We start from the raw sequence: 22,254 nt of genomic DNA on the forward strand, positions 1-22,254 counted from the left end.
ACTCACTATTCACTGTGCCACCTCTAATAAGGTCCCACATTCATCAAATGAGGTGCATATGCACTCCTAAGTATGTGTACCTTTTTCCCCTTTGTTTCATGGGTTGCTATGGCCAAAGAATTTTTCACCTAATGGCCAACCTACCCTGATGTGTCAGCCCTCTCAATTGCTATCTCAATTGGTCTGAATCTGAGGGGACATTAGGAAGAAGATGTTGGCAAAGATGCTGAGTCTGGTTTTTGACAAGTTGAGTTTGAAGAGGTAGCAGATGGACATGCAAGACTGGAATTAGAAATGCATGACTGGGTCTCAGGGATTTTGGATTTGATATAGACTTAGAAGTCATAGCAGTGAAAGTAAAAGTCACAGAAGTAGATGATAATATCACCAAGGGAGATACTATAAAAAGAAGTAGAGAAAGCCAAGGCCAGAGTCCTGGGAGACGTACATTTAAAGTAAGGAAGAAGAAAGATGAATCAATTAGGGATGTGAAGAAGAAACACAGAAGATATGAGTCAAGAAAAAAAAAAAGCGATATGGAAGCCAAAAAAAGGAGAGTATCTAGAAAGATGAGGTAATCAACTGTGTCAAATGCTGCAGAAAAGCTAAAGAAGATGAAGATTGGAGAGGGAAAACACATTGAATTTCCAAGAGAGGTCATTGGTTCTTGGAAATTACCTCGGAGAGGGCAGGTTTAACAGAGTGTTGGAAACTTTGCCGAACCCCAGATGGTAGGAAGGGAAGGGAATAAGTATTTATAAAGTGCTTACTATGTACCAGGCACTGTGCTAAATGCTGTTTTAATATAACCCTGTTTGATCCTTGCAACAACACTGAAAAGGTATATGCTATTATTATCCCCAATTTGTAGTTGAGGAAACTGATATAAATAGAGATTAAATGACTTTCCCCGGGTCATATAGCTAGTAAGTATCTGAGGCTGAATTTGAACTCAGATATTTCTGACTCCAAACCCAGCTCTCTATCCATTGTACCAACAGCTGCTTCTATGGGAGGCTAAAGAATGAGTGGGTTGTTTGTTAGTGGAGGGAAGGAAAAATATAAGAAGGTGCCCTGAGAAAGTCATCAAATGAAAATGAAAGGGAGGAGTTTGGGGTTTGTATTTGGTTTTTGGTTTTGTTTTGTTTTGTTTTGTTTTCAGAATAAGAGAACTGAACATGTTTGCTAAAAGAAGAGAAGGAGTCAATAAAAAAGGAAAACTAAAAATGGGTGAGGTAGAGAAATGATAAATGAGCTGGGTCCCAGAGGTGGAGAGGATGAGATTAAAAACCCAGTGGAAGGTAGTCTTAGCCAGCAAGAGTTCTATTTCATCTTATGAGACCAGAACCCAATTCACTTTGGAGCTCACTGATTGAACAACAATAGGTCCCTTGGCCAGGCACCACTTAATAGTTTTGGGCCCTCCTGGCTCAGAGTGAATGTAAATAGTAACTGTAACTGTTTCTCTTTTGGCCAGCAACCCTGAGGGTCTTCCTCTCCTAGTTTGATTGGTTTTGTTTTTTGTTTTTTTGATTAAAGGGGCCATCCCTTGACTCACTTCTTAAAGAGTCCTATTCACCAAATAAGCCTTACCTCACTCAAAGTGAGAACCTGAAAAGATCTTAACTTAAAAGGGTCAAGGTCTCCCATTGCATCCTAGGCCATCTCCAGTCATCGTAACGAATATCTGGCCACTGGACTCAGATGACTCTGGAAGAAAAATGAGGCTGGTAACCTTGCACAGCCCTTCCTCACTCAAATCAAAGTCAATTACAAGTCTTGTCAGCATCTCCCTGATGTCATGGCCCTCTTCAAGAACAAACACAACAATGAGACCAGAAAGTAGGTGGAGAGATCTGATGAGGATGTTGAGAAGCTTTGGCGTATAGAAGAAAGAAACTTAAGTAACTTCTCCATGGTCTTGCAGAGAACAAATGCAGTCAAGATTCAAACCCAGGTCCCCTATCTCCAAATTCAATGTACTCTTTAGCACAGAACACTCTTCGTAGTAATCTAAATTTCACGATGCATTGGGGTTGTCATGCAGTAGTCGCCACTTAAAGAAAGGTTCTGTCTGTTACAATCCTCACTGAGTTTAAAATGAAATGTTGGAAATGTGGATTAGTAGCAAGGCCAAAGCAGTTTTATGGGGGTGGGAGAAGTGTATATAACCAATACCTCTACACCATTTTCTTTCCTAGATTTCATCCTATGTTTTTTCACTTTTTTTTGTTTGTTTTTGTTTTTTTGCTTTTTGGTGAGGCAATTGGGGTTCAGTGACTTGCCCAGGGTCACACAGCTAGTAAGTGTCAAGTGCCTGAGGGTGGATTTGAACTCAGGTCCTCCTGACTCCAAGGCTGAAGCTCTATCTCTCTGCAACACCTACTTCTTCCTTCCACTTGTATTATACATTAAAAAAAAAATAATGGGTTGGCTTTAATAAATACTATAAAGTCATTTCACCCAGGCTCATCTAAAACCCATCATTCAAAAATAATAACTTAGATCCCCCAAAACAGTTTATTTTTAAAATTTCTTTTCTTTAAGATAAATATTTATATAACTAACAAATAAAAGTAAGCCAGTTTTTAATCTTATTTATTAACTTTATATATATATATAATATATATTATATATAATTACTAATCAATGTGTAAATATATGTACCTTCAATGCAATGAATGGAGGCCTGGATTTAGAATTAATTGACCCAGGTTCAAATCTTGGTTCTGACATCTATTACATGTGTGACATAGAGCAAGTCACCTAACCTCTTCAGGGCCTCAGTTTCCTCATGTGTAAACATGAAGGGATTATACCTAATGACCTCTAAGGCCCATTTTAGCTCCAAATTTATTATCCTATGAACTTAAGGATAGTTTTCAAACAAGGCTGCCTTGCAAAGCCCATTGCTATTTAGCATGTTTTCATTCATGGCATATATGTAGGTGTGTATATGTGTATATACATGTATATGTATGCATGCATACATGCATACATGCCTACATATATTCTGGCATTCAAATAACTAAAAGGTTGATTTCTTCCTTCCCATGTCCTTCTTTCATCTACTTAATTTCCTTCTTTAAAGCAAAATAAATAGCAGTCACTGTAGTGTTAAAATAACAACCAAGTCAGGTCACAAAGTCTGTTTTATAAATATCAAACTTGTTAAATACAGTGACAGGAGTGAGGAAGTCAGTATTTGCAAGTATTCTTAAACAAAGTCTACTCCTCCTCCCACACCAATTCCCCCCTCCCCCCCCCCACTACCACCCAGGTCTACCCCCTCAGAGTGCTTTGGCATTCACAGACATAGAAAACCCAGTTTGTGTTGTATGTTACATAGTGATCTGTGAATTTTTTCACTTTAATATTGTGTGGGATCCTCTTTGAGTCCCAATTGCTAAATGGATTGAAATCGTCCCTTTCTCCCTGCTGAGGCTTTTTATTATCTCCATCTAGAAGAGAGAAGACAGCAAGGTTATTTTCGGCACAACTCCGTATTATGGTAAAGATAACATGTATAGCTAAGTGAAGACAACAAAGAGGACAGATGAGAGAGAGTTTCTTAGAGGAGTGTTGATTCATCTTATTTCATAAATGGGTTTTCTTACTTGAGGGTAAAATACAGAAAGGGAATTTTTCTAAAGCATAAATATGAAGGTTCATCCAGGACAAACTACATTTTCTGAGTAGGATTTGTTGGCAACTTAAAGCACATGCTAATAAAATAAAGTACTTTTGTGGGTAAAGGGGGAAAAAAAGATAATATGCACCTCTGGCTTTAGAATGGCTTGGAAAATATTTGTGGTATTTTCTTTAAGTTTATTCATCTATCTTCTGTGAAGGTCATTCTCTGTATCTCATAAAAATATATTATGTATTGCAATACTTTAGGCTTCTGGGCAACTTTGTTTCCTTCATTTTAATTCTCTCTCTCTTTTGGAAAAAAGGGGGGGCAGGTAGGAAATGATGGGGAGCAAACAGCATTGTCACAAGATTCACAAAGATGAAACTGTTAAGTGAACAAGGGCAAGGGAGAAAAAACAAAAAAAAACAAAAAAAAATGGTAACACTGAGGGGTTATTTTCAAATACCAGGCTGGCAACATTTTCACAGACTGAGCTTATCAGATGTGTAATGAATGATATTTATAACCTTGGCACGGACCAAAAGGAACATTTATTTTGTCATTTCCATAATGAATAGTGTGGCACTATTATATCTAATAAAAATTCCAGATTGTAATGGTAACTACAACACTGGGAATATTTGGTATCAACCAAATAAAGAATAAAGAGACAATATTTTCTTGTAAAGGGTGGGGTTTTTTTGTTTGTTCGTTTTGTCTTATTTTGGTTTTACCCCTCTGGAATGTTTCTGCTAATCAGAGACACAATGGGGAGTGAGCTGATCTCAAAGACAAGAAGACCTGGGTTCCAATCCTCCCTCTGATGCATACCAGCTATCTGACCTTGACCATTTGCGTGCACTGAAGCAACTCTCTAAAACAAAGAAATTGCCAATCTACACTGTGAGAAGGAATTTTCCTCAACCAGGAGTTTCCTATACTAATGAAATCACAAATCCAGTCTTCTTTTCAAAAATAAAAAGTATAATTGCTATAACATTGTATATCTCAATCATATCTCTGAAATGGGTAGATCCTTATTGTTCTCTGGTCCACCTTTCTGCCTCTGAGAAGAAAGTATATATGTCAACCCAGACAATTAACATAAGTTCCCAAAGTGAGCAATAACGCCTCCCTTGGGGGATGCTGGAACAATCCAGGGGGGCTGTAGTAGCCTCAGTGTCATTGAGGGGCATTGAATAAAAATAAGAGGGCAGTGGAAGCATAAGGAAAGAAGATAAGAAAATTTTGAAAAACCATTCGTGCATGTTTCATCTGTTGTGTAACAGAGTTAAGTCATAGTGATTACATTATTTTCCAAATAAACACACAAAATCCAAGTTATAACTGAACAGTGGTCAAGTACTCCAACAGGTCTTAACAAGCAAGTGTTGGCCCGCAAGAGTGTCGCACATTATCGGGAAGTCTAGCATGCATGGGCAGGAACACGTGTGTGTAATGTCCTATTTACCATACTATACTATACAATTACAGGTTGCAATATTGTGTCATCAAAATTTCAGTTCAGGAAAAAAACCCACAAATTTATAATAAATTGTTAAATGTAAGATGTGTCATTAAAAAATTATATTTTTGAAATGATGCAAATTTTAAAAAAGACATATTAAAGTGTTAAAGAAAGTAGATTTCCAGGAAGGTGCTGAGTAATTTTTTTTTTGACAAGGGCGAGTAGGCCAAATAAGATTAGGAACCTCTGACTTAGATCAATATTAAGGTACCTGTTGCTCAGTATTATGAATTTTGACTTTACCCATAACTTTTATTGTTGTTTTGAGGTTTAAGATAATTTGTAACTAGATTTTCCAGATTTTATCCAAGAAGATTTACCTCCTTCAGGTTTCTACCATTGGATGAGAGAAGGTAACAAATATTTAATAATAGTGCAGGAATGAATTAATGAATAAATGAAACTATTGAACATTTACTATTATGTGCTAAATCCTGGGAGATATATATACACACATATATACATGTACATACACATACATGTATATTGATATATACATGCATACATACATGTATATGTGTATATATATTTATATATCCCTTTTCTCAAGGAACTCAAATTCCAGTAATTGAGACAACATATATAGGTGGGTTCAGCTTCAGGGCAGATGGAAAGGCCCAGTGGTCCTTTTGGTACCATGGCAAAGTCGACAGCGACGCATCTTCAGTGTCATTTTCATCAGTAAAACTATAACCATTTTTTCTGTTGTGCCATTTGGCAGAGAAAAGAAAACTTTCTTTTCTTAGCCTTGATTAGGTATGGCCACATGGAACCCTCAGAAATGTGTAGTAATAATAATAACAACAAAAACCTGAGATGCATATCCATTATACAATGGACAGAAAGCCACTATACAGTCAATAAGCCCTGAGTTCGTATCCTATCTGTGACACTGTGTGTTCCTGGGTAAATCACTTTGACCTCCTAGTGACCCAGTCCTTTCTCTATAACCCCAAGTTGCAAAGTAGTTAGTGATCTGTATTGGTAGAATGGGTTATCTCACCAGGAATTCCCTACATCAATGAAATCATAGATCTAGTCAACAGCAATAACAACAACGAAACAACGCATAGCATTTTAAAATTCTTAAATCACTTGACGTATATCATTTTACTTATTGTCACAACAACTTTGTGAGTCAGGCAATGCAAGTAAGATGATTTCAGTTTTACCAAAGGTCAGAAAGTAAATTGTCAATGACCATACAGATAATAAATAAGAAAGCAAGAACTCTAATGCCTAGTAATCTTTCCACGGTACCATACTACTCCCAGTGTATTATGTATAGATATCAAAAGTCAAACTCTGGAAACTTCTTGTTGGATTAAGAAAAGAGAGAGAATCTTATTGTAAACAAAATAAAATAATGCTAAACAATTAAGAATTAGCAAGTAGATGGAGTTTGGAAAAATAAGTAACATATGTGCAAGTGTACATACCCACATATACATATATATGTGTATGTATGCATTTGGCTAATATTATTATTTCAGTAATGAAATCTTCTCCTTCTCAACCTATTCAGTAAAGGATGTTTGTTTGTTTATGTTTTCTCCTTCTCATTGGCTCAAACTTGTTTTTCTCCTGACAGAATTCTGACAAGCTTCGTAGTGTCAACTATGCTCACTAATGCCATGATGCTTTTCACTTCATTGAAAGGTCATTAAATAAATCAGAGGGATTCTTTTTTCTTATAAAAGCCAATTTATTCTGTACAAAGATGTTCTCTGTCCTTCTACCTGTCATTTCTTCTTCAGTGAACCCATTCAGTCTACCATTCTATTTCACTGTCTTTTTGAAATCACAACCTACCTGCATCTGACAAAAGGTTATCAGCATTCTGAACTGTTAATTGTATGAAGGGCCATGCACACATTTTACTCTACAAATTATTCACTCAATATAAAATATTGTCCATCACACAATGTTTCACTTTAACAAAAATACAATCAAATGTGAATAATTGTCTTTTGCAGGATCATGGGTTCATAGATTGAGAGTCAAGAGGGACTTTGGAGACAATCTAGTCCAATTCTCCTGTTTTATAGGTGGGGAAACTAATGTACAGAGAGGTTTTTCAATGCTTTGTCATCCAATGTCACAAAAGTAATTAAGTACCAGAGTTTGGATTTGAAACCAGGTTCTCTAACAGCAAATCCAGCATTAGTAGGATTATAGTTTTAGGGCTCAAAGGGACCTTTGAGACTAATCCTTTCATTTTAAAGAGGAGGAAACTGAAGTCCAGAGGGGTTAACTTAAATGCCCAAGGTCACATAGGAAGTAGGTGATTGTTAATGTACCTTGTTTCATCTACTATCCTACTCTGATAACCCATTGCAATTGAGGTAGACACGAGTTCTCAAAGGTTATGCCAATCAAGTAAAAACTCTGTCTTTCAAAGCTGGGAAGACTTGGTAAGGGTCAGTGATGGGTTTTCTGTCACATAAGGTCTATCCTTGCAAAGTAATGAGAAGCTCTTTTCCTCAACACCAGTCACCTTAGTGACCCCGATTGGAATAAAAATGGATTAAAAATTATCTGTGTCAGTGGAGGAAAACCACAGAGATGAAGTCAAGGTCAACAAAGTATTGAAGTGTAGTACAGGAGAGAAGAATACTGAATTTAGAGTCCAAGGACCTGGGTTTAAATTTTACTTTTTCACTTACTGCTTATGTAAGCAAGTCACTAAGTCTCTGTAGGTCTCATTTTCCTCATCTGTAAAATGAAAGAGTTGGAATAGAATGACATTTGAAGATCTTTTCTGCTCTGAATCTATGATACTATGATATAATACAAACAAATTTAATAGAAGCTGTATTTTACTTAATCTAAAATTAAGTAAATCTCATAATTTATCTTAGTAGACTCTTTTGAGATATAAACAATTCAGCACAAATGCTTATTTTAGGGTTTTTTTAACCATTATTTAAAATTTAGAATTAACTCATTTTAGTATATTTTTGGGTATCTATTATCTATACCTCAAAATAGTCTTGTAAAATAAGCCAAGAAGTGTCCTGATTTTACAGATTGAAAAAAAAAAAACTGATGCTGAGGGCGGTTGTCAATTGATCAAGGTCACCCAGATTCAGAAATTGGATTCAATCCTGAGTCTTGTGGGCTCTAAGACAGTACTTTATTCACTATGCCACACAGCCTCCCACCCTCCCTTCCAAAATTGATTATTTTTGACTAGGCAAAAGCAACCATTTTTGCTTCATTTCTTACCTATCCTTAATCACTGAATGGGTGTTGCCTCAGACAAACTAAGACCTGGGAAAAGCTTTAGCTTAAAAAGGCTAAGGTCTCCTACTGCATCCCGGGCTGTTTCTAGTCATCCTGATTTTTCCTTGCCACTGGACCCAGATGGCTTTGGAGGAGAGAGTGAGGCTGGTGACCTTGCACAGCCCTGCCTCACAAATCCAATTCACTTGTAAGTAGAGACATCACCTTCCTGTTGTCATTGGTCCTCTTCCAGAATGAAGGGCAAACAACAATCTGTGAGTAGTAGTAGCTGCCCCACTGGGACCCAATTAGTCATTTCCAACTAGGCAATGCTACCCTTTCCTTCCTTCCTTTCCTTCCTTCCCTTCTTTCTTCCTTCCTTCCTTCTTTCCTCTTTCCTTTCCTTCCTTCCTCCCTTCTTCCTTCCCTTCCTTCCTTCCTTCCTTCCTTTCTCTCACTCCTTCCCTCCTCTCCCTCCTCTCTTTTCTTTCCCTCTGTCCACTTTGGGAATCATACCCTTATGTGGGTGCTCTGCCCAAAGGAATATAAATTTTGATAACTGTAACCTCACAAGATATCTTGGAATTTATGGGCTAGATTTCTTCTCTTTCCCACTTATTTATTTTACCATTAAAAAAAACTGGGATAATTAACTCTTTTGCCCCATGTTGTTTCATTTATGATTTCCTGAAATACCGGACTGGAGAACCAGGCTTTGATAAAGCCCATTGGGATTCAAATGGAGCTACTTGACCCTGCCTTAAACCCAAATCACTCTGACTCTCACTGATTGACCAACGAAAGGTCCAGCAAGGGGACGGAGCCAAGATGGCAGAGTAAAAGCAGTGACTTGCTTGAGCTCTACCCCAAACCCCTCCAAATACTTTTAAAAATGACTCTAAACAAATTCTAGAGCAGCAGAACCCACAAAAATACAGAGTGAAAGAAATTCTAGCCCAAGACAACCTGGATGGTTGATTAGAAAGGTCTATTGCACCAGGCTGAGAGAGGAGTGCAGTTCAGAGTGGGTGGCATAGGCAAAAACCAGACCTCAGCAAAACTGGAGCAGGCCTCAGGGGACTGAATCAAGGGGGGGGCTGTGGCGGTTTCCAGACTTCTAAACCCACAAACACCAAAGACAACTTAGAAAGTCAGTAGGAAAGGTCTGTCAGACCTTGGTGAGAGAGGAGTTCAGTCTGGCCCCCATGCTGGCACAGCCGCAAGGCGGTGGCTGCTTCCAGAGCTCTTGGCCCACAGACTGAGAAGGGATCAAGTGGCTAATCACAGCGGGATTGCAGGGATCTCTTTGCTGGTGCTGAAGCAGGATTCTCTTGCTTTCCCCATGCTTGGATCTGAGATCCCCAAAGGAAAGCTCTTAGGAATATTATAGCTTAATTCTAGAGTTTCCAGGTCAAGGAGAAAATATTGCAAGCAACCAGAAAGAAACAATTCAAGCATTGTGGAAACACAATCAGGGTAACACAAGATTTAGCAGCTTCTACATCAAGGTATCAGAGGGCTTAGAATATGGTATTCCAGAGGTCAAAGGAACTAGGACTGCAACCAAGAATTGCCAGCAAAACTGAGTATTATCCTTCCGGGGGAAAAAAAGGATATTCAGTGATAGAGGACTTTCAGGCATTCTTGATGAAAAGACCATAGCTGAATAGAAAATTTGACTTTCAAAGAAGCAGGAAAACATGGTCAATATGGATTAATTTCCTTTTCCAAGGAAGGAGTCAATTTTGATCAAAGGATTTGTTCACAATATAAAGCTGCCCCATCTCCTCATACTCCAGTTCTAAGGACTCATTCCTGATCACTCCTGTAGGATTTGGAGCCAAGGGAAGGATAGACAGATTATTCTACACATTTGTCAAGCTAATCAAATGTCTAGAAGGTGTTATGGTATAACATTTTCAAGGAAAATGAGCAAAGGAAGACTCAAGGAAACTCCAATGCTCTAATTTTCACAAACTTTTGTTATTTCTGATCTTATGATTCCCAACAGATCCCTAATTTCATATTTTCATATTCCTCAATATTAACTTACATTTATATAATGCTTTAATGTTTGTAAAAGATTTAAAAAATTATGTACATTATCTCATTTGACCCTCAGAGCAACCCTGTGGTTTAAGTACTATGGGTATTATCAGCATATTATAGATGAGAAAACTAGGCTCAGAATTACAAAGCAAACATGTCCAAAGTCAAATAACCAGAAGTGTCAAAGGCAGAATTTGAACCTCACTACCTGCTTACTACAACTCTAGCATACTTTTCATTCTATTATACTGAATTCTCAACCTAGTTCTCAAGTACTTCTTTGCTCTCTTCTCCTATTCCTCCTCTCAATCACTAATTCACTCATCTTTTTTAAAATATCATGTGTTCTGAGTTTAAAAGAATGAAAATGAAACATATCACTCACCTATTGTCAGAGGGTTGAATTGAAAAGGCAACAAAAGACGTGTTTTCAGACTTGGCCAAGGTGAAAATTTGTTTTGCTGGATTGTGCATGTATATAGGGAGGACTTTATTTCTATTTTTTAAATTATTCTTGGTGGTGGTGTCATAATGGAAGGGTTAGAATAATAAAATTTTTAAAATTAAAAAAAAAAACAGGTCCAGCCCAAGACTCACTTGGTCATTATTTGAGTTTTGATGGCTCAGAGTTAACATAAATAGCAATTGTTTCTATTTTGGCCAGAAACCCTGAGGGTCTTCCCCTCCTAGATTTTTTTTTTAACTATGTAAAAGGGTCCATTTTTTGCCTCATTTCTTACCAAGAGTTAATCAGTGAATTGGTGTTACCATGGACAAACTAAGACCTAAGAAAGGCTTTAGCTTAAAAAGGTCAAGGTTTCCCACTGCATCCAGGGACATCTCCAGTCATTCTGATCTATATCTTGCCACTGGACCCAGATGGCTCCTGAAAAAAGAGTGAGGCAAGTGATTTTGCACAGGCCTTAAATTCAAATCCAAATCACTTAAATCCAATTCACTTGCCAAGTCAAGACATCACCTTCATGATGTTATTGGTTCTCCAGAACAAAGGACAAACCACAACAACTTAGTACTGTAAAGATCTATTGTTTTATATGTAGAGAAGATTACAGATTCACTTACAGGTAAGCATATCTGTAATTAATTGAACCCTAAGAAGTTTGGATTGATCATTTTTACTGAATTGACTTAATATCTGTCTGCCTCAGATTACTAAATTGTAAAATAGAAATAATAATAATAACACCTACCTCCCAGAGTTGTTGTGAAGATCAAATGAGATAGCATTTGTAAAGTACTTAGCACAATTGCTGGCACATAGTGGGTGCTTAATAAATATTTATTATCTTCCTTTCCCCCTTAAAACTGACAAAAACATGGCAAGTCTCCATCCAATTTATCTAAATCCTAATAGAATGCAAACTTTTCAAGGTCAGAGACTAACTTTCCTTTCTTGTCTTTGTATCCTGAAATATTGATATAGCATATTTTAAGCTCATGTTAAATGGTTATTAGACTGTATTGGATTAAAATATTCATACATGTGTCTATATGCATAGAAGGTGATGCCTAGCAACAAAATCTTAACAGTAGGACTAAAGAAGCCCCAAATCTTTGTATTTTTCCTAAGAGAATCAATTTTCTTTCTTTTTCCTTCATCATTGTGACATTTCCCTGGAAATTCTTGGTTTTCTGACATGCCTTATAAAAAAAAAGCAAAGCTCCCAGTAACCATGGTCTCAAGGGAAGTTGTTTTTGTTGAGTCATTTGTCATGTCCTACTCTTCATGACCCCATTTATACTGAAATGGCTTGCCATTTCCTTCTCCAACTCATTTTACAGATGAGGAAACTGAGGAAAACAGAGTTAAGTATCTTGCCCAGGACCACACAAAATGTCTGAGGCCAGTCCACTGTGCCACCTAGCTGCCCATTCCTTCCCTCAAGAGAAGACATGTCTTCAATTTCCATTTTGCCATTAATGTACTATTACATTAGGAAATTAACTTTCCTCCTCTGGACTCCCATTTCATCATCTAAGGTATAAAGAGATTAGACCAGATGACCTCTAAGGATACTTGCATCTTTAACATTGTATATTAATGTAAGCAATATCTTAATGCAAAACTAAGCCCTGTGATAGAAATAAGTTTAAAATGTTTCTACTTGAATTTTTATAGCAAGAGGTTCTTCCCAAGAGGTTCTCTTCCCTCATTTGAATTTTGAAGAAGCAGCCCTATTTTAATGGAATAAACAATGAATTTAGAGTCAGAAGACCTGTGTTTGTTTTCAGAAGAAAGAAAAAATCAAAGTTGTTAGTAGTCACATGAAAATCCAGATTTTAAAACTTGCTAAGATTATTTACTTTGCAAAGAGATGTATTTGTTCAACAAATATTTCTTGGGTATTTATTACATGCTAGTTGCTATGAGGGATATGAAAGCAATTAAGACAAAGCTTATGTTTTCATGCTGGTGACAAATTAGTAGAAATACCAGAGCATCCCTTTATACATCAGATTCAATTAATATTCTCAGGTAGTTGCTTATAAGACATCAACTACTTAAGTACCTAGAGTGGGTGGAGGGGGCTGATAAATTTAAAGCTAATATATAGAGTTACCTGTCTGGTGATTTGAAAGGAAGACAAAACATCTCTGGAAGGTTATAGAAAGTATCATGAATTTAGAAAGATCCAATTTGCATAGGTTTTCAAGAATATGCCTATTGTATAAAGTTCAAGGCATGTTTTACTAACTTTGTGTGCTTGTGTTATACTTGGGGACACATATAAGTGCAAGAAGAATACACATACTCATGATGAAAATATGAAGTCAAAAATCAAATTTCACCACTCTGTACTACCTCTCTGTATGAATATCAGACAGGATCCTAGTATAATAAATATTTTACAAGAGACACTGCAATAATTTTTGAAATAGAATTGAACTGAGAAAGCCAGGTGGCCCAGTGCATAGAATCAAGAAGACCTGAGTTCAAGTTCGGCCTTAGTTGTATGACCCTAGGTAAATCACTTAATCTCAGTTTTCTCACCTATAAAAGATAATAGTAGCACCTAACTCATGACTTTGTTATGAGGATCAAATGAGATATTTGTAAAGCATTAGCATGGTGCCTGGCATTGTAAACTGTTCATAAATGCTCCTTCCTTCCTTCCCTCCTTCCTTCCTCCTTCCTTTGTGATGTTCTAAGCATCTCACTTTCAAAAACCACATCAACTTGAAGAGGACAGGTAAAGGCCAGGAGCAAAACCCTATAAGAGACCATGAAAGTTTAATGTATTGCATCAAAACTTAGTTCTGTTTTGAATTTCTTTATTCACTTACTTTATCATTGAATGAGAAATGTATAAACTGCACCAAACTTTACTCTTCTATGCTTCAAATAAAAGAAATATATGCTGCCTTTGATACATTCTGCCTAAGATCTGATAGGCATAGATATTGTCATATGTGTTGCTATTGGACACCCACCTCACTGAGATGTTGTGAGAATTGAACCATTAGCATATACAAAGCATTTTTATTTACCATTGCATCTTATTCTGTCTACTAAAAGAAGAGAAACAGAAAAGGAAAAACACAAAGGGGATAATACATGAATATATACATATACATGTATATGTCATGGTCTGTTGTTTAACAAATCCTTTTGTTTTGCTCATGGTACTGTCACATCTATGCTTCATTCGGAAATAATATCCTGGAGCCAAAATGTCACTTAATTACTATGAAAAATCAGTGTTTTTATTAGAATCCAAAAAAGCATGAGGAGATTGTTTTGGACTTGTATAATTTTAATGTGATAACCCACAGCTGGTGAATCGATATTCCATGGTTCTTCAAAATGATTTATGGCTATTTGGAGAAAAGGAACAAAGATGGAAAATAGTTTAGGCTTTGGATGCCTCTTTCTTTAAAGGACTTATTTCTATTTAAAGGTCATAAATCATAATCCAGTTCTATTCTCACCTTTTGGGGGGGTGTCGATACTGGTTATTTGAAATGCAATATCATATGTTAATTGGAGTGTTAGACAAGAAATCAGGAAAACTTGTCTTCAAATCATACTTTTGGTGCTTATTTCACTTATCTAAGCCTCTGTTTCCTCATTATCAAAATGGTGAAAATAATGTTTACAGTGCTTTTCTCATAAAGTTGTTGTAAGGTCAAGTGAAATAACATGCATAAATGCTTCACATAAAGTGAAGTCACCATAATAAGTGCCATAAGTGTCACCAAAATGCCATATATTATTATTATGAAGTGCTGACCATCTTTCCACATTCTGGATCACACAGCAAATCCAGTTTTTCATTGGAGTTATTATTATTAACAATAATTAAGTAGGTTCATTAATGAAAACTCATTAAGGCTTTTGACAGAATACTTGGCCCTTAGCAATTGTAAGCTATCCTTAGACCAGATGAGGTTTAGAGTTTAGCCAAGAGCTATGCTGAGGGAGATTATTTCCTGTATGGGTGATACCTTCTTGACTCCCTTTTAGTGATGTATAGAATTTACTTTTATATTTTCAAAAATAAATGTGCAAGAGAACAATTGGTTCCTGATGAAATTCACAGTCTCTCTCTCTCTCTCTCTTTCTCTCTCTCTCTCTCTCTCTCTCTCTCTCTCTCTCTCTCTCTCTCTCTCTGTCTCTCTCTCTCTCTCTATCTCTCTCTATGTGTCTCTCTTTCTCTCTTTCTTTTTCTCATAGAATCTGGCCACAAGAAGTTGAAAAGCACCATACAGAGAAGCACAGAAACCGGCATGGCAGCAGAAATGAGGAAGATGGTACGACAGCCAAGTCGGGAGTCTACTGATGGCAGCATTAACAGTTACAGCTCAGAAGGGAAGTAAGTAGTTTGAGAAGATTCTTTATTCATTTAAATGCTTACCACTGGAGTCATTATTAAGGTCAGATAGCCATGAGTATACATGGCATGTTTTTTTAGCCTATAGCATTAACTATTATATTGCCCCATTTGATGATGAGTACAATATTTGGGATACATAACATTTTTCAAAGAATCAAATGCTGAAAGAATATAAATTATCTTCCATTCCATATAAATGTCTAATACATAGAGGGATTCAAAAACAATGTTTTTACTGAATGTGATTTGGTAAAGGTTAAACATCATCTAATAAATACCCTTATTAGATCACAGATTCTAGAGCTAGAACATATGTGAACATCCCTTTATCTAGTCCAACCCCATCATTTTACAGACGAGGAAACTTAAGTCCAGTTAATTCAATTGATTAACCTAAGATCAAACATGTAGTGAGAAACAAGCAAGGCAAGGAACTTAGTTTGGTCCTTTTTCCAATGCCTAAAGCATGAGACAGAGACAGAGAGAGAGAGAGAGAGAGAGAGAGAGAGAGTGTGTGTGTGTGTGTGAAACCCTCTTTCCTCTTTCCCTTGGCTCCTTCTCCTTGTAATTCCAGAACCGGGGCTGTGGGCAGTTTGCTGCCAGAGGCAGCTTCAGTTTCAATTACTCAAAGCCTCATTCCTTCTCTCTGAGAAATAAAGATAAAATTTCTCTAAATTTTATATTTCTTTCACACTACGCACTTGTGGGGGTTCATCATGAGGGACAAACAAAAGCCTGCTTATGTAGTCCTTTTCCTCCCAATCTCCACATCTATCCATTCATCCCACAATTCTAAAATTGCTTGTTCCTAGGACATGATGTCTATTTTAAAATCAGATTTTTTTTTCTGAGAACCAGAAGCTTAACCCAAAGTGATTGTTCTAACTCATTTAGTAGCATGGGGATTAGTCATGTATGACTACTTATAATTGCTCATTTATCAGCATTCATAACATTCCAATTTAATATCATCTTCAGAGAAGAAAATATAAATTAATATACTTAAGCTTTCACTTATAAGAAATGTTTATTGAATGAGAGGGAGAAAAATGTATAGAATAGTGTGATAAATATTAAATATGTCTGGGAAGAAATAGGAATTTTGAGTTCAAATCTCTTTCATTAAAAAGTATTCCTGAAAATATGTTTATGTTTTAAAATATATATTAAGTATTTTGTATTTGTGATGGCAATAATAACTCATATGTCTATAGCACTTTAGGATTAATAAGACTCTTTCCTCACCACAGTTCCATGAGGCACATGGTGTCTTATTATTCTCTTCTATAATAAGGGGAAACTAAACTTCAGAGAGATTATATAACTTGTCCTCAGTAACACAGCTACTAAGTGTCAGATCTAGGCTTCATCAAATAAATAGGTAGAGAGATTGATAAATAAATAAATGAGTAAATGAATGAATGAATAAGCTAATGACCCAAATGATAACTTTGTGCTGATTTTTCAAGAGTAATTTATAACTGGATATTTAAGGAGGGTGTAACATACAGTCTAGAGAATTTTGCATAATGTCATCAAATCAATATGATAAACATTTATTAAGCATCTGCCATGCGCCAAGCACTGTGCTAAGCACTGGGGATACAAAAAGAGACAAAAGATAGATCCTGCCCTCAAGTAACTCCCAATTTAACATCATCAGTGCTTGGCATAAATGCCCGATACATAGCAGGCATTGAAAAAATTCTTGTTGAGGGGTTGATTGAGATCTAACCTTGAAGTCAGGAAGACCTTGGTTCAAGTAATGCTTTTGACTTACACTGGCTGTGTGACCTGTCAAGTCACATGGTCTCTCTATGACCCAAGCAACTTTCTAAAACTACTAGTTACAAGTCAGATTCTGACCTGAATTGATAGAGGGAAATTCTCCCAATGAAATCACAGATTCATTTTTTTAAAAAAAACACCTCAATATTATTTAGTTTACATTTCCATGCAACTTTTTAATAAAATAAGAATGCTTGTGTTTGATGTTAAAAAATGGTTGTCAATATCCTTATATTTGTAGATGCCCAGAACATTTAATATGTGAAATATAGTAACTGTGTCCATAGGAATAGTATGTCCCATCTCCTAATTTTTTTCTACCCTAGTACAGATTCCCAAGTGATGGATTAAATTGCCATGAACAGAATCAATCAACATTTTGGCAATGACACTAACAGTTAATTTTCAGATATAAAACTTATATTTATGCTTCAAAGTTGGGATTTTTTTATCCCTAGAAACCAACCCTACTATAACTATATAACAGAATGACAAAACTCAGAGATAACTAGAGATGGATGGGAATTCAGTCCACCCCATACCTGGTTGAGAATGCTCTCTACAACATCCCCAGAAAGTGGACATCCAGTCTTCCCTTGGAAACTTCTAGCAGGCATTGTTATTCTTTTTTATACCATGGGACCCTTTGATGGTCTTGTGAAGCCCATGTGAAGCCCTCTCTGGAATAATGTCTTTGAGTGCACAAAATAAAATACAGAGTTATAAGTTCACAGACCTCAGGTTAAGAAACCCTGCAAAAAAGGGGAAGGGAGGAGGTTACCACCAGACCCTAAAGTAACATCTTCAACTTTTGGATAGCTCTAATCATTTGTAAGTCTATCCAGATACTAAGCCTAAATTTTGCTCTTTAGGAATTCTAAGCATTGTTCCTAATTCTGCCTTCTCCAGCAAAAGAGAATTGATCTTCCATTTGACAGCCCCCTAAATACTTAAAAAAAAGGCTAGGGGAAACTAAACTTCAGAGAGAAGTTCTTAACCTCACTGAGACTTCTACCATTGCATTACCCATTGGTTCTGCTCTCCAGAGACAGAACAAATCTCTCTTGTATATGACAGCCATACAAATACTTGAAGACAGTTGCAATTGTTCCCCTTTCCCCCTAAATATTCTCATCTCCAGGCTAAATGCCTCTAGTTTATTCCACTGATGCTCATATTTTATGGACCTGATTTTCTCCGGGGACCCAATCCTATAGTCCCAGAAGCCTTGACCATGCCCCATTTCTGACTAGTATGATTTATCCTTCTGTGAACAACCTGGTGGTCTATGCTTCAAGAGGTTCACCATGCCGATGCCAATCTTAGTATGACTTCTGATCAGCTTAGACAACTATAGCTCAGAATTCCCAAGCTCAAAAGATCCACCACTCTCAGCTTCCCCAGTAGCTAGGATCACAAGCATGTGCCATTATGCCTGACATAGCCTTTCAAATATTTGAAAACAGCTGCCATGTTAGGAAACTACATGAAAAAATTATTCTGAGAAAGTATGTAGATAAGGACAATTATGGAACTATTGTTTTAAGTTTAATATATGTTTTAGTAAATTACATATAAGAGAAGTTCAGTGTATATGTTCTAATAAAGCTAGTTATTTTATTTTACTTTGTTTTTATTTTAAAATTTTTTCACCATCCTTGCAGCCTAATATTTCCCGGGGTCCGATTGGGAGCTGACAGTCAATTCAGTGATTTCCTTGATGGACTAGGACCAGCTCAGCTTGTTGGAAGACAAACACTAGCAACTCCTGCTATGGGTAAGAGTAAACCCTGGGATCTCTACTGTTTCGTTTGTGTATGTATCAGTGAAAATCACATAAGAGGGAAATACCTTCAAGAAGGGTATGGAGTAAGTGCAATGACCATAGATTTTGCATATTCCAGTACTACTTGGGATTGTTGAGTCCAGAAATAGTATTTTCTCTTGGAGCTGTCAAAATCTCCATCAAGAAAAGTATTTGATTACTGAGGTCAGGGCTCTCTTTAACCTTCTACCCAGATTATATCCTCCATTTTTATTACTAAGGCAACAAAAAAGTTGCTATCACATCCTAAAACCATGATTTAACCTTTAAAATGTGTGACTGTATAATTCAATGACGAAAATTCTTGTTAGTTTATGATCAAATCTGTATTAAGCACATGTGTACAGACTCAGCAAGCCACTGTTGGTCCTGGTCATTCTGGTCTGGATGCCAGTCCCCAAAAATATTATGTTGGGAAGGCAAAACAATAGTTTATAGTGCCAGAGAGATGATAAACCAATTGTGTCAAAGTGAGCAGAATAATCAGACCTTCACACCTTTGAAATTTGCTTACAGGGGAAGGAAAGAAATCAAGTCTTTAAAAAAAAATCCTACCACCACCTTTGTGAGACTACTTCTCATGTCCTTCCCATCACTGTTTTGTATTCACATAGGATCAATGAAGTATTGGTAACCCAATGGTTGATGAATCGAGGATTCAAAAAGATCTTGAAACACCATAATCAGATCAAATAAGATGTGATTTATGAAGGACAAATGTGACATCTTACATTTGGATTAAAAAATTTAATATAATTTTACAGATGAAGAACTGAGACAAACAGGGTTAAGTGACTTGCTTAGGGTCACACAGTTAGTAAGTGTCTGAGGCTAGATTTAAAATCATGAAGATGAGTCTTCCTGATTCCAAGCTCAGTGCTCTATCCACTATGCCACATAGTTGCCCTTATGAAGGATAAATGTGAAGTCTTAAATTTGGATTTAAAAAAATTAAGATCACAAGTCAAAAATAAAGGAGCCATGGCTAGACAAGGGCAGCTAGGTTAATGTAGTAGATAGAATTCTGGGCTTGAAGTCAGGAAGACTCATCTTCCTGGGTTCAATTCTGGCCTCAGACACTTACTAGCTGTGTAACCCTGGGCAAGTGATTTAATTCTATTTTCCTGAGTTTCCTCATCTGTAAAACAAGCTGGAGAAGGAAATGGCAAGCTACTCTAGTATCTTAGCCAAGAAAAACAAAAACAGGGTCACACAGAATTGGATACAACTGAAAAATTTCTGAACAACTGCTAGACACATATTCATCTGGAGAAGATCTGGGATTTAGGGAGACACCAAGCTGAATATGAATCTATTGTGTAAAATGAAAACCATGAAAGCTAAGCTAGTGCAGTCTTAGGCTACGTTTTGAGAGATTTAGCTTCCAAGAAGAGTAAAGTGATAGTCTGACTGTATTTATCCTGATAAAACCACAATGATAATGTTGTTCTGTGAGCCACATTTTCAGAAGAATGCTAATAAGCTAAAGAACTTCTAAGAAGGCAAATAGGAACATGAAGGGTTTCAGGTCCATAAAATATGAGCATCAGTGGAATAAACTAGAGGCATTTAGCCTGGAGATGAGAAAATTTAGGGGGAAAGGGGAACAATTGCAACTGTCTTCAAGTATTTGTATGGCTGTCATATACAAGAGAGATTTGCTCTGTCTCTGGAGAGCAGAACCAGTGGGTAATGCAATGGTAGAAGTCTCAGTGAGGTTAATTTAGGCTTAAAGTGAAAAAAAACCCTTCCCAATCATTGTAATGAATTCCCCTTCACTAAAGGTTTTCCACATAATCTAGAGAACCACTTAGAAAATATATAGAGAAGATCACCTGTCAAGTATATACAGAGGACCACTTATTGATTATGTACAGAGAAGGAATACTTTTTCAAGAATGAGTTAGATAAGATGGTTACTGAGGTCCCTTCCAATTTGTAAGATCAGTTATTCTCCCCTTGTTATGAAGTTGCTGATTCTTCATCATGCTATCTACATTATTAATAACTTTTGGCACCATTTAAATCTTTTAGTTCACTGAGTCTATTAAAAAAGAAGCATTCAATCCAGTGAGTAAAACTAAGTTCAAAATAGGATAACAAACAAAGTAAAAAGCAATCATAGCCCCAGTTGTGCCCATTCCTCACAGCAAGTTCCAGCATTAGCAATCATTGTAGGACATACTAAACTATCTGCAAGAAAATTATGCAGCTAGTTAGTCAGTCCCTTCTCTCTCTCAGTATTAGCCAGAACCCCATTTGATTTTATGCCTATGTAATTTTTGATGAGTCTTTCCAAAGTTTCCAGAATTAAGTGCTGCTCATAAACACGATATCATTACCTTTGTACTATCTAAATCAAAGTAGATATCAACCTAGGACAAATTAAGGAAAGGATGAATTTTAAAATAGCATCATAGGACATTGCTATATAGAGTAGATAGAAAAGTTTTTTAAAAAAAGAATAAAAGAGGCAACAACCATGGTATTTATCACTCTTTCCCTTTTCAGGTGATATACAGATTGGAATGGAGGATAAAAAGGGCCAATTAGAAGTAGAAGTCATCAGAGCAAGAAGCCTCACTCAAAAACCTGGTTCCAAATCTACACCTGGTAAGGAAAAGTATTAATTCATTGAGACAAGTGAATACCACTGTGCAATAAATGAAGATATTTGTTAAATTCAAAAATGAACATTCTGCTTGGAATAAACAAATAAAATTTATTAATTATCAAATTTAGTAATTTAATAATTTATTTTTTTGGAAGAGGGCTGAAATCTATGTACATGATCAATGTTGCACCCATATAGAAAAAGGGTCTTGCCCTACAAAGCTTGCTTTTCTATGTACTTCAATCTGTTATGAATATGAAATTACATTGATATGTGGCTTTTTTAAGTAATGAAACAGATGGTAGTCTCAATAAATACTTAACCACTAAACAATCATATTCTTCAAAGGACATTTGAGCTAATTCACTCACATAATAATCTCTTTTCCTACAGCTCCATATGTTAAAGTCTATCTTTTGGAAAACGGAGCCTGCATAGCAAAGAAGAAAACACGAATTGCCCGAAAAACCCTTGATCCTTTGTATCAACAGTCCCTGGTTTTTGATGAAAGTCCACAGGGTAAAGTTCTTCAGGTCAGTAATCATTTGATTTTTTAAAATATATATATATATGTATATATATATATATATATATATATATTCAGAAATAAAACAAGGGCTAAAGTGATCATTTCTACATTTCACTTCTTGTCCCCCACCAAATATGGAGAAATGATAGATAGATAGATAGATAGATATAGATAGATAGATAGATGAATAGATTACAGACAGTACA

At 36.3% G+C, this 22,254-nt stretch overlaps 1 protein-coding gene across 2 annotated transcripts in view; it reads left to right on the forward strand.

Moving 5' to 3' along the window:
• The window catches only part of RIMS1 (regulating synaptic membrane exocytosis 1), a 695,579-nt gene that overhangs the window by 667,884 nt on the left and 5,441 nt on the right, over positions 1 to 22,254 (forward strand). For both annotated transcript variants that reach the window (XM_027852913.1, XM_027852914.1), the window contains 4 exons: positions 15,133 to 15,271; positions 18,745 to 18,857; positions 21,417 to 21,518; positions 21,913 to 22,052. In XM_027852913.1, the coding sequence (XP_027708714.1) occupies positions 15,133 to 15,271; positions 18,745 to 18,857; positions 21,417 to 21,518; positions 21,913 to 22,052 (494 nt within the window). The remainder of the gene's footprint in view (positions 1 to 15,132; positions 15,272 to 18,744; positions 18,858 to 21,416; positions 21,519 to 21,912; positions 22,053 to 22,254) is intronic.

Source organism: Vombatus ursinus, unplaced genomic scaffold, assembly GCF_900497805.2.
Source record: "Vombatus ursinus unplaced genomic scaffold, bare-nosed wombat genome assembly UNPS02009835.1, whole genome shotgun sequence".
Taxonomy (NCBI): Eukaryota; Metazoa; Chordata; class Mammalia; order Diprotodontia; family Vombatidae; genus Vombatus; species Vombatus ursinus.